The following is a 13,441-nucleotide window of genomic DNA, read 5'->3' as shown; positions in this document are numbered from 1 at the left end:
AAGCGACTCAGGCTATGAGGGAAGCCGTAGTGAAGGGCTCCGGAAATTTCGGCCACCTGGGGTTCTTTGACGTGCACAGACATCGCACAGTACACGGGCTTCTAGAATTTCGCCTCCACCAAAATTCGGCCGCCGCGGCCGGGATCGAACCCGCGTCTTTCGGGTCAGCAGCCGAGCGCCGTAACCACTGAGCCACCGCGGCGACAGAAGCCTATGCTAAAAGTGTCTGGCCATAAATCTATAGATTGTCTATAGACTGCCTATAGCATTAGTATTGCCTATAGACTGTTCTCTATGATTTGTCTATAGAGAGTCTATAGACTCTATAGACAGAAGTCTATAGGCAGTCTATAGACTGTCTAAAAAATTTTGTAATGGTGACCATCCCCCTTCATCTGCTACTCCCTGAGCATTGTCACGCTAGCAGGGTCATGAGAATCGGCCGACGCCATTGGCTGGAAGGGGGGGGGGGGGGGGTCCTTTGGCGAGGAAAAGCCGCTTCGTTCGTTAGTTGTATCCGACTTCAGAGCTCACGAAAAAGCCCAATTTACAAAATTCACGGATTAACAACAACAGTAACGAAGCAATACTGAAGAGAAGGTAACAAAATTCACAGGGATGCTTAATTCTATCATGTGTTGGCGATGCGATCGCATTAGAAGCGGTTGATGCCTTTACCGGAAATGAGGTCACTTCCGTCCAGACAATAGAAATGCTTCCGTCTGGTGACGTCAATTCCCGCCAGCCAAGCAGCAAATTTACCTTCCGGCGACCCCCCCCCCCCCCCCCCCCCCCGACTCCATATGATGTAGGATCACATCCCTTGAGGAAAAACATACAGCGCGGAAGGCCAACAGCCTCGTAGCAGGGTGACAATACTGGCCTCACCCACGGCCGCTAGATACAAAGCGCAAAGCGAGGTGCGGCCCGCCACGTCGCACAGAAACGGCGTCTTGGGCCTAGTTCTCCGTGCGCCCGCCGCGGCGCCACTGCTCGGGGACAACTCCTCGCAGGGAAACGCCGCGACAGCTGCGTCGGTGCGCCCGTTGCTCACTCCTTGAGGCGTAAACAGTGCGCTTTCTGGTTGCTCTTTAAATACTGCATTTTTAAGTAGTCATTGAAAACGCCGATTATGTCACAATCACCGCAGCAGGTAGGAAGTGTATGCCTGAACGCTGTCCATAACGGCCGCCTATACGATGCACGACCGGGCGAGCGGCTGTACCTCAGGATGTTGCATTAATGCGCCTGAAGCTTTCGATCTACTTTTAAGGCGTAAGCCTTTTATGGCTCATGACTCGCCAGCGTGTCCGTCCGTCCATGCGTCCGCGGCAGCTGTCATTAATGGTTACTTGAAAAGTCAGTAATGAATAAAATTTCTCTTGTGCAGCATGGATGGCTCAAATAATTCAGAGAAAACAATCGAACCATCCGTTCTGTGTACTGTGGTTGTTTGTGGCATCGAGTGTAGTGGGTGCTGATTTGTAAATTTATTTGCCGAGACCGGATAGCTCATTTTAATGGTGTAGTAGTAGATGTACGAACAGTAATGACCCACTAAACGCGCACACTGCGCATGCGCAGTGCCCCATGCGCAATCCTCAGGTGGTTTAACAACGGCGCATGTGCACTGACGTCAAAAGTTTGCACAATGGTCGTATCACCCAGGGCTCTCTCAGGTGCTCTCTGAACGTTGATCGAGGAAGGATGCAGCCCGCGCGCGCTCCAATGTCGCCCGCTACGAAACGCGCTCGCGATGCCGTACGGAAGCGTTCAAGAGTCGCCAAACGATCTTTAACAGTCGCCAAGCAGAAGACACCGACAGAGGCGGTTAAAGGCTTTCGCCTCTTCGCACTTTAGATCGTCAAAGAGCTCCCTGATTTTTATTCACTCCTCGCTACCCCATGTAGACGGTGAATGAGACGGACACGCACAGCTGGTCACACGCAGTAAATTTCCGCTTCGTGTCACGTCGAATTTTGGCTGTTATATACACAAGTTATTGCAATTTATAAAGAAAGAAAAAAAAACGATAATTATAGCTGAAGTTGTGGAACTTCATAAGCCCACCTGCAGCCGAGAAAACCACAAAGTACTTGACACTTTTATTGCATGGTCCTACAAGAAAGCAAGGAACCATTCACTGACGAAGAACCTTCCTTGACTTTACTTTTTGTAGTCATTCTCTGTAAAATGCAAGGAACATGCCAGAGACCTGTCGCTTGGCGCCCACTTGTTCCTTTCCCTGACAGTCCTTGGCGAGCGATATTTTCAGCCACGCTTCTCGACGCTGTAGTTCAGAGGGAAACTCATGATATCTCACAGTTGACTGCTTTCTGAAGTTTGTGACGGACAGTGGCACACAGCAGATGCGCGGCATCGCGCCCCATACACGTCCCTGACCTGACCTCCACACACGCATGCACGAAAAGCCCAAAGAGTGCACGGCAGACACGAGGCAAACATTTATTCACGCGCACACGAAAAGTCCAAATCCAGCACCGCAGACGCGAGGCAAACGTGCTCACTCACGCGCACAGCAGAAAATCCAAAGAAAGCACTGCAGACATGAGGAACGTGAGTAGTAGTAGTGGTTTTTATTTTGCATTGAATATGGAAGGCAAACGCGGTTTTACACGACGCAAACGCGCTCGAACACGACGAAGCAAGGAGCGCTTCGGGAGTCCACTCCCGGGACCTGTCCCCGAACAGTGGCGCCCCCACCTAAAACAGCGGCCGCGACTGTAAACTCCGCCAGGACATGCTCACCCATTGTCGGCGGCGCGACGTGGCTGGCCGCACCTCGCTTTGCGCTTTGCATCAAGCGGCCGTGCCTCACCACAGTATGCCTCCAGCTCTAAAGGTGACCTAGAAGGTACAACGAACTCTAAACATGGCGTAAGCATAACCTATAAACACAGCTACACAGGAACGTAACCGATAAGGATTACGGCCTTCGAGAAAGGGAGGAGAAAAGTACAGACGCAACTGCATGCGCTTCCATCTCCTCAGTTCTGTTGTCTAGGCAACACACCGTTAAAAAAACGACTAGAAAAAAACGTCTAGAAAACGCCTAGAAGACGTCTAGGCAGCACTCCGCTAGAAAAATGATCTGGCAATTGCTTTTTCACAAGCCTCAATCATGGCTGAAGCCCCCTTGGAAGCAAACTGGCTACACCAAAATGATGGATATAAAGAAGCCAACATAAAACCTCCATTAGGAGCGCAAAGAGGAGACCCACGCATTTGATACCCCGTTTTCCTGCAGTAATATTTCATGAACACCGCACATAACGAGATTGCTCTGTTTGTTGTTTTCGGCTATCATGGACAGTCAAGCTATAAAAATTACGGGAACAGCAGCTGGATCGTATATTTATCCGATGACGACGGTGGAAAGCATCATCCAAGAAAAGACTCGGCGGCCTAAGAATGGAATGAAAGCATTGCACGAACCGTCGCGGAAAAAAAAAATATTATTGCTTAGACTATCGGAAAGAAAAGACTTAGAATGGCAAGGAACCAGAACAGGACAGAAATTTGAAAAGCAAGGTGGCGCTGGCCGCAGTTCCGAATCAAAGGGGATGCCAATAAAATCGATCCATCAGTGGTTTATGGCAAAGCGCGAGCTTCTTGGATAGCTGACGAAGCAAGATAGACACAGTAGTAACCCATTTGTATCAGGGTAGTGATAACTCTCACCCAGCGTGAATCTTAGATTTCTCCGGACTTTCTGCCAATTTTCTCTTTGTGCCATGTAAACCAATCTCTTGTCCCTCTCCACCAATCCTCTATCCGCCTCTCTCATTCCTTTCCACTTTAAAAAAAAAAAAAAAACTTGAGCACGCCATTGGCATTACTGTTCCTAAGCCCCAAAGAATCTCGGACTGTCTGTGGCGCACTCCAGAACTGAGGAATTCCTCTCGAAAAAGTGCCGCCCGGCGAAGAAAAAGAAAACACAAATATCTTCGTCCATTTGCGCGGTATGTCGCTGTCTCCCTCCCGCTCTTTGCAGATGCGAAGGGGCTAGCGATTGAGAAAGCGGAAGGGTATGTGAAAGGAGGGTGCTCGATTAGCCCAAACGGGATGATCTGGCTGACACTGTAATCAAGGAAGCGTTGATTGAGCCAACGAGTTAGTATTGATATATTCTTGCCGTAAGATCACCCGAACCACGTCCGATCCGGTGGATACAGCGAGGCGGCAAGCCGGAGCAAAGCAGCGAAGAGAGCATAAGCTTGCTAAATGGAATGTGGAAACGGGCGAACAGCGAGCAAGGAGAGGCGAATGATGAAGTCACCGGAGGAACATGCTTACTGAGGCAAACAACAACCACCACAACAACGTGCAGTAGAGAGTCGCGTACACGTGACTTTAGAGACCGCCGAACGGAGCGAACGACGACCCGAATCGGAAGTGAAAAGCCGATGAAGGACTGCAGGAACACTTTGGCGCAACTCGAAATTTCAAGCTCCTGTTAAACAGAGAGAAATAAACCTAAATAAGAGGAAACGTGTTAGCGCACCTAAGTCGCCTTTACCTTAACCCGGCAAATCGGGGACAATCTCGTCGGGATCGAACCCAACCAAGAATCTTGTATGAGGCCCCGGAGAAACTCGGGTAAGTTCGGAGGAGCGTAGCGCCAGCTGTAGCCAATGGGAGGAGAGCGTCGCGCCAGCTGCGGCAGAATGGAGAGAGAGTGTGAAGATGGAGAACGAGAAACGCGGTCGCATGCACGTGCAGGTGCCAGAAAGAAGAGACGAAGAATGAACAGACGCTTTCGCACGTCTACTCATCTTTTCACGGCTCCCGCGTTCTGTGAACTTACGTGGCCAGCAAACTTTTGTGGCCGACTGCGCATCCAGACGTACTCCACCCAGAATGTCACTCACCGCTACGCTCATATGACGTGCGGCACCCTCCACGAAGCCGTTGGCTCCACTCGCTAAGGTCTGTAAGCACGCGCTGGGTCTGGTAAAAACGGCGATGAATGCTGTTTTTGTCTACTCTCCCCGGCACAGACAGCGTTAACATCGCTCGCACGGGTCTGTTTAACTCACAACCGCCTCGTGCGCGGGGGGCCGTATACGCGCCTTCGCTGTTCGCCGTCACCGCGGCGACCTCACCCATCGCCGCCGCAGTATTCTCGGCACGTACTTGACCCACAAGCGCGCAGACAAGACGAAGAAGAGGTAGCACGCAACAGAGCGTGCTACAGGGGTACGCGAGGTACAGGGCACAACACACAGCTCCGCTCTCTCGCTGCAGCGGTTGGCTCCCTTCTTCGGTTTGGGGTTCGAAACCGACGACGACATTGCCGTACCCCTGGCCAGCAAGAGCGCTGAGAGGCTCACAGACCTGGCCACTATACCAGGATTGCAGGTTTAGCCCAGTGTCATTGTCACCGTTGTCCGACGGGTACCCAACCCAGTGACGCTGCTCGAGCCAACCCTAGCAACAATTTCTTTAGACAGTCTGTAGACTGTCCATAGATTTTCTACAGACAAACCCTATAGACAATGGACAATACAAATCTTACGACAGTCTGTAACTGATTTATGACTGTACACTTTAGTATGGAAGGCTCGTGTACTGTGCGATGTCAGTGCACGTTAAAGAACCCCAGGTGGTCGAAATTTCCGGAGCCCTCCACTACGGCGTCCCTCATAGCCTGAGTCGCTTTGAGACATTAGATCCCCACAAACCAAACGAAACTTTTAGCAGAATTTTGTCTTAGTCAGTCTATAGACTACGAATAGACAAAAAAATATCTATATGAAGGCAATAGCCCACAAGTAGTCTATCGAAAGTTTATAGACGATTTTTACAAGGCAGGGCAGCATCTCTTGATTACTGTGGATGGATTGAGTGGTTCTAGCTCTACAGACAGACTATAATAGATTTATGGCGCCCTACACTTTTAGCATACTTTATCTATAGACTATGAATAAACAAAAGCAAATATCCATAGGAAGGCAAGTCTATAGAAACTTTATGGAAGATTTTTACAAGAAATGGCAACATGTGATTACTCTAGATGGACTGAGTGGTTTTAGCCGAGGAATGCCATTTTTCTGCAGTACGGTAATGGGGAACGTACAGATTTGAGTGCCCTAGTCGCAGCAAGACAAGCCAAGCACTTCAATAATTTAGAGGTCAGTATTAACGTGAAAGTGGTGACCACTTTTTCCAATTTTTATTTTTAATACAATTCGATTGATTATTTCTCTCTGCAGACGGTTTGAGCTGCAAAATGCGTATTCATGGTTGAAAAATTTGGAGTTGAAAATGGGATTTTCTTTTTTTCTCCCTCTACCTTAACAAACTCACGTCGTTCGTGATGACATCGAGAAAATTACGGACTCCGTGATCGAGGACAAAGTATACGGCCGTGTGACCTTACCTCAGAAATAGACGTCGCCGAAATTTGCCTCTGACAATGGCCGGTGGCAGGGATGATTCTATTTCATTTTCTGCCCGTTTCTAGCTTACAAAAACTCACGTAGCGTTTTTGTCAATACAACTCTATATAATTAATCGATACAGGCCAAAAGCAATTAGTTTTCAGTGTCCCTACCGAGAATATAAGACGGTTTGGTTTAGTTTATGGGGTTTAACGTCCCAAAGCGACTCAGGCTATGAGAGACGCCGTAGTGAAGGGCTCCGGAAATTTCGACCACCTGGGGTTCTTTAACGTGCACTGACACCGCACAGTACACGGGCCTCTAGAATTTCTCCTCCAAAGAAATTCCAGCCGCCGCGATCGGGATCGAACCCGCGTCTTTCGGGCCAGCAGCCGAGTGCCATAATCACTGAGCCACCGCGTAAGAGAGAGAAAAAAAAGGCATGTAGCGCCTGCGATGTTGGCTGCGAGTAGGAGCGCGCTACTATCGCCAGGGATTTAATTTCCATTGTTACTTGATATCCAAGGAGAGCGACGTCATTCAGAGAAGGAAGGAAGTCGTCCTTGAGGAGTTGTGAGTGGCTCTCTCTGCCTTCCGCAAGGCCGCTGCTCCGGTATGTGTAGCAGATAAACAAAACTCGCAACCGGAGCTGACCGCGGCATCGCGTTCTCTTCACAAACAAAACGAGAGGCTGGTCTTGAAACCGCACTGGTCGGCTCGGGTGCACGCATCGAAAGTTTACACTGTTGCTTCGCACTGTCAACGACCGTGTGCCCATCCCCGATGGGCATTGGACCTCCCTAGGACGTCCTGAAGACATCCGGAAAACGTCCAAGGAAGTTTCAATGGTCATAGGGTCGACATTCTGACGTATACGAGCCGCCGCCTGTACACTTGACCAAATCTTTCACTGACTCGGGTGTTGCATCGCTAAATGCGCCTTGCAAAAGGTTCTTTTGGGCTACACCGCTGGCACATTCAAGCTGTAATTTGACGCGTGAGATGGCATTTTGTGGTTCCTTTTTGTTGATACAATGTTTGAGTGGAGTACTTGCATGTTTAGATCAAAGTTATCAGAAATATTCATCGTCTGCCACTACGAAGAGCCCAAACAAGCGGCGCATTTGCGCTTACTCTGGGCAAGCCTGCCATGAAAGGCGTGGTAGTTTACCCAGAGGAGGAGGCCATATGGACCAGAACCATTGCTGCGTATGCCGCTTGTTTTGGCTCTTCGTAGATGCGGACGATTCGGATTTCTAATAATTTTATCCAAGCAGGCAAGTACTCCACTCGAATATCACGTGAAAAAAAAAGACCTCCAAATGCCACCTCACGGGTCAAATTACAGCGTGAATATGCTAGCGGTTTAGCCAAAAGCAACCTTTTTACAAGGTGCATTTATGAATGCCACCCCCTAGCCAGTTAAAGATTTGGCCGGGTGTACATCTCGCGAAGTGTTGGCTTTAATGCTATGCCATTTTCAACACTGTGTTGTGAACTTCAGTGCTGGCAAAATGCCATGAGATGGTGGGTTTATAGCTTATACCGTGAAATTCAAGCTAGCAAGCCACGAATAAACAGGAGCGGATGCACAGCAGGCTAGAGGCATGCTGAACGCTGTTTCTGTTGAATTGACGTCATACGTTGACCGCTGACGTCAAAGCGCTGATTTAGAAACTGTTACTGGGAAGGAAGGTACACTATCGGTTTCCAACACTGTGGGCAGTTAGTAGGCTGTAGCTGCTATGTCTTTCTTTTCGGTCCTCCATCTTTCACTGCATTCTTAATTTGTGCACGTACATATGCAACAACAGCTCAGCGCTGGCCAAGCGGTATTTTTTTTTTCATTGAACATTTGCTGCCAAACTGACGCTTTACTGTCGTTCTTCGTCGGCTACAAACGAAGAAAGAACGTCGGGTTGAGTGTGTAACGATTGTTAAAAAGAAAAAAAATAAAGGAATCGAGTGTATAATTCCGAATTAACACGGTGGCATATATTCGCTTAAAACATAGTGACTGGCTAGTTGGTTCTGCATATATTCGATGGGGGCGCGTGTACTGACAATTCAGGAGCTCTTTCTATAGACTTAGTCTACCAGAAATATCTTCTGCCGCTGTAGGCAGAACGAGCATGAAAATCGATGTGATACTATCGAGTTTATATTATAATCTCCATTGTTTTCTATGGTAAAACATTCAATATTCCCGTTTCTCTCTTTATTCAATTCAATCCACTCCACCGACTCAAACAGACGCAAGAACAACAAAAGTAGAGCTCCCGCGGTAGCAGCGAAGGAAAAGAGAACACTCTAGCACGAGAAAAAAGGAAACGCGTCCTGTAACGACGCCGCGCAGGCCTTAACGAAGCAAACACCGTCTCGTTAACGAACGGTGAATGAAAATCAAACCAAAGCTCAGAGCGCGCGTATACGCCTCAGCGAACTGGGGCCTCGTCGCCAGCAACGTCGACCGCTAGCGCACACAAAAGCAGCCAACAGCTGTCGTCTTACGAAGAAGTCTCGTTTGAACACCCACGTGGCTGCGAGCGATTGTTCTCCGCCTCCCCCCCCCCCCCCCCCCAATTTTGCGAACGCGGTAGAGATGCAGCTGGCGTGACCGATTGTTAATGACAGTTGAGAAGACGCAATTGCTCCTAGCAACAGTGCAGTTAGCCGCTGCGGATTGAAAAGGCGATTTACGATCGGCCACAGCGTCGTGTTAAGCAGCCGCAGTAACGTAATCAAATGACGAATTCTCGACAGACCGTCATGTTCCAGCTACAATGTTATCTGCACTTCAAATGTTAGGGGAATCACCCAAAGGTTGTGAGCAAAGATTTGAACTTCCGAGTACTGTGCAGTAAGTACATGGGAATGATCGCGTTTCCTAAAGCTGCACACAATAAGATAAAAGTTACTGCAAGTCTTGCCTGCTTTCTTATCATGCATACCGAACAATTATGGACAAAAGCATTTTTGAGCAGGAAACCGTTTATGAACGCAGTTTTTTCATATAATGTAAGATATCACTCTAACAATCATTATATCCGCAGATCACCCGACGGCAGTGTTGCATTTTTTTCTTTTCTTTCGATTAAGGTTTCTTCTATCAAAGCGTTCCCCACTGGTTTTCTACAGCCGTCTGAAATGTTCAGTGCGATCGTTGGAAACCGTTTAAAAGAAATATTTTGCTATATACCAGAAGAACGGACCATTACCTTGAATTCTATAACTCTATCTTACAATTTTTCAATTTTCAAATTTTTTGCACCTGAATGTTAGACATGTTCCCGAAATATGCACCAAGTAGCCCAACTACACGACGTTACACGAGCAACTGACTCGTAGAGCTTGGCTTGAGGAAAGCGTCAACGTTGAATGTGAACAGATATGCAGTGATTTCGATTTACTGTTTCACTTCTTGTTGCATGTACTGACACAAAGTCGCAACATCGTCAAGCATACGGAAGGGTGTAGGTAGGGAGGCTGGGAAAGTTGTAATGAAGTCAACACAAACGCGATCATCCCAGAAGCGAGATTAAATGAACAACTGACGGAAGGTGACTATAAACTAGAAAGTTGCTCATTGCGACAGCATGCGCAGCGCGAGGCTCCCATAATGTCAACACCTTCTGCCTGTCATCAATAATGGGTTTATTACAATCTTTACTTGATTGCTTGTGTAAATTTTACAAGATCGAAGTATGTAATCGTGCCCGGAACTAGCTGCAACCACTGTCAGCGGGTGAATCATGTCACACGAAGTCGTTCGGGAAGACCCCCACGCAACCACGGAAACACAAAGGCTAAGTGCCACAGGTAACTCGTGAAACCTACCCGAGTAGTTGTCGAACGCCGTGGGCACGTACTCCGTGGGGTAGCCGTTGGTCGTGTAGCTGACAACCAGACTGGTCTTTCCAACCGCACCGTCGCCCACCAGAACACACTTGACCGAGCACACGCAGCTCGAACCGTCGGCGGCATTGCCGTTCGCTGCCGCCGACGCAGCCTTCATCTCGGCCGTTAACAGACTCGCCGACTGCTGGTCCCGCGCCAGGGGAGGCATTGCGACCAATTTCCTGTGTCTCTGTGTCCGCCACCGGCCAATTCAGACGACGCCCGCAGCCACCACCAACACTAAGCGAAGCACAGAGACGGGCGCCGCCGCTCTTCACAACAAGCTAACACGAAACAAGATCCAAAGCGGCTCCGACGTTAGGCCTACGGAGCTCCCCGGCGCACGTACGACGACCGCTGCTGCTTCGGTCTCTTCTTGGTTCGCGGCAGAAGCCGGTGAAAAGGCCTCATGACAACACCGGCCGAGAGTGCCGGATCGTCGGGGACGGACGTAGTCGCGACGCCGTGGAGCAGGAAATGTGCGACGAGCTCGCGAAGGCGACCGGAAAAGAGGAGAACGTGACTTGACCGCCGTCACCACCACAGCCAAGCTCCAAGCGCCTACCGGTCAAATACAGTCAACGCGCAGCACGCGCCTTGCCAGCGGTCGCGTACGGCAGCAGATGCCGTTTTGTCGTCTGCTGATGCTGCGCGCTGAGTGCGTGAGCTGATCGCCGCTTTGTAAATGGCGCTAGCATCGCTATTTTCAGTGTGGCCAGAGCGTACTATTTTGTTTCGCTAATTGTGGCGTAGTTGAATGCAATAAGAAAAAAAATTATTGATCTCAATTTACACGTTTGTACCTAAACACTTTTAAAAATTTTATATTATTGAAACTTTGTTACTTCGATTCCGCTGAGCAAAAATCGAAAGCAGTTTTTTTTATGTACATGTACTGCCATCTGTGAGGGATATTGTAAAAACAAATGTCGACGTTTAGAAGCCGATCGCACTACGGCGCCACATGTAACTGTAGTTGTTCGTATTGAATCTCGACAGATGGCGCCACCATTAAGAAGCGCACTTTTTGAATTCTTATCAAAGCGCAGTCTTAGAGCGCGTGCAGGTTGAGGAACACGAGACACTCGGCGCAACGAGCTCACGCAAATAATCAGCGTCGATTCACCGCTTTTGGGCGTCGGGATCTGCTCCATGGCGGCGTCGCACTCTCGCAAACCGTGCGGAAAAGATCAAGGCTGTGTGCCAGAGTATCGCGTGACAGTTCTTCTTGAGGTTGCCTCCGCTCGGAATCTTAGCGAGAGTATATCAATGCTGATGATTGCTGTAATTTAAAGGTTTGGTTTGTTGGGGTTTAACGTCCCGAAGCAACTCAGGCTATGAGGGACGCCGTAGTGGAGGGCTCCGGAAATTTCGACCACCTGGGGTTCTTTAACGCGCACTGACATCGCACAGTACATGAGCCTCTAGAATTTCTCCTCCAAAGAAATTCAGCCGCCGCGGTCGGGATCGAACCCGCGTCTTTAGGGTCAGCAGCCGAGCGCCGTAGCCACTGAGCCACCGCGGCGGGGCGCTATAATTTAAAGTTAGTTGATGGTTGTGATGGTTGCACTCTGTGTTTTCTTTAGAACAGTTGGCTACTGCCACTTGACGCGGCGTAGTCAAAAGGAAAACGAAAACACGAAAGCAGAAAAAGCATGTTTGCAGAAACGTGCCGCTCGTACCATAACCTTAGCAAAGGCAACCGACCCTAGCCGACCACTCTTTCAGCAATTGAGAAGGTATTAGTTGCATGAAAACTAAAGACAGTTCAATAAACCCAGTAATAAAAGCTAATGATTCATTTCCTCTCAAAGTGCTGACACCACCGCTGGTACAAACAAGAGCCGCCACTAATAATAGATCCTACCGCCACGTCACAACACATGGTCAAAAGCTATTAGAATGCCAGGTGCCAAGATAAGGAATGAAGTTCTCTGGTGACATTACACTCAAACATAATTTCTCGGCCTCATTGCAAAACATTTTTCTTGTCTGTCCGGAACTGTGGGACTTACTTTTTTTTAAGCGATGTTTATTGCCTCGGGGCATAAAGTGGTATGTGATGACGGATGACGATGATGTTTAAATAAATGAAAAAAAGGTTCACTGTTCTAGTGAAGTCTACGAGTGAAGGATGGTGTGGTTCCCGCGTCCAAGCGGTATATAAGTCAGAATTGTTCGGCGAGAGACCCGCTGCCGCCAGGTACCGAATTCTTCTCGGCTTCAGCGCCGGGCAAACCCACAGCAGGTGGTGAATATCGGCCTTAGTATTTTTCGTCTTGTCGCCTGCACTCGCCATATTTTTCTTTTTCATTTCTTCTTTTTTTAGAATATTTCTGCGCTTTACATATTTGCGATGCCATGATTGTAGAATTTAATGTCTTTTTGTATTTGTTGTTTGAATATCTGCTACTTCGTTTTTGATTATCTTGTAGTTGGACCTTTCACTAACACAGTCCAATAAAGCTTATATGTACTGATTACATAAAATAAAGTGAGAGCGAGAAAGAAATACTGCAGGCTTGTTGACTCCGAGTGGAGTTCCGAAACTAGTATGTTTAAAAACTTGCTTACAACTTACATCCTCATGTGTTATTATTCCTGCATGTGGCAGCATGCTTTTCAGTAAATAACTGTGGCTATGTTTGGTGTCGTTAATTTTTTCAGTGCTGGAGAAAAGTCGCCCATGCTGCCGTCTACGGCAGCCGTGCTTTGAAGCACTGTGACGTCACACCTGTCACATGAATTCTTCCTGTGTAATCTTCTAGTGAGAATGCTGGTTGATATGACAATGTGCTCTTTCCAGTAATTTGATGCATGTGGACATAGGAAAAGGAACAGCTAATTTCCTTGCTCAGCACGCAGACGAAGCTCGGGAGTACATTTGAGTATTTTTTAGAGTATGTCGGGATGAATGGCCTGTAGGTTTCTTTAGATTTCACGGAAGAACCATACCATGCATCCCACACCACACTACATTACGACATCATACCATACTACTCCATACCACACTAACTACAGTGCTCTCCAGAATCCTTCATCCGCCGCAAGGCATTTGAAGCTGTTACGTGATGTGCATTAAAATTACTTACGATTTACTTTTTTACAGCTTTTCAAAGGAGAGATATGTGGGCAAACTA

The 13,441-nt window shown here is 48.2% G+C and overlaps 1 protein-coding gene across 1 annotated transcript in view; it reads right to left on the bottom strand.

Moving 5' to 3' along the window:
- LOC149332478 (cell division control protein 42 homolog) overlaps nucleotides 1-10,929 on the bottom strand; it is a 120,349-nt gene extending 109,420 nt beyond the window's left edge. Inside the window, exon 1 of the mRNA XM_089558086.1 lies at nucleotides 10,242-10,929. Within this exon, the coding sequence (XP_089414212.1) occupies nucleotides 10,242-10,470 (229 nt within the window). The 5' untranslated portion in view covers nucleotides 10,471-10,929. The remainder of the gene's footprint in view (nucleotides 1-10,241) is intronic.
- Between the last annotated feature and the right edge of the window lie 2,512 nt (nucleotides 10,930-13,441).

This window comes from Amblyomma mixtum, chromosome 8 (assembly GCF_055824585.1).
Source record: "Amblyomma mixtum isolate Tamu chromosome 8, ASM5582458v1, whole genome shotgun sequence".
Taxonomy (NCBI): Eukaryota; Metazoa; Arthropoda; class Arachnida; order Ixodida; family Ixodidae; genus Amblyomma; species Amblyomma mixtum.
Note: the sequence above shows the minus strand (reverse complement) of the source record. Positions and strands in the feature narration are given on the sequence as shown.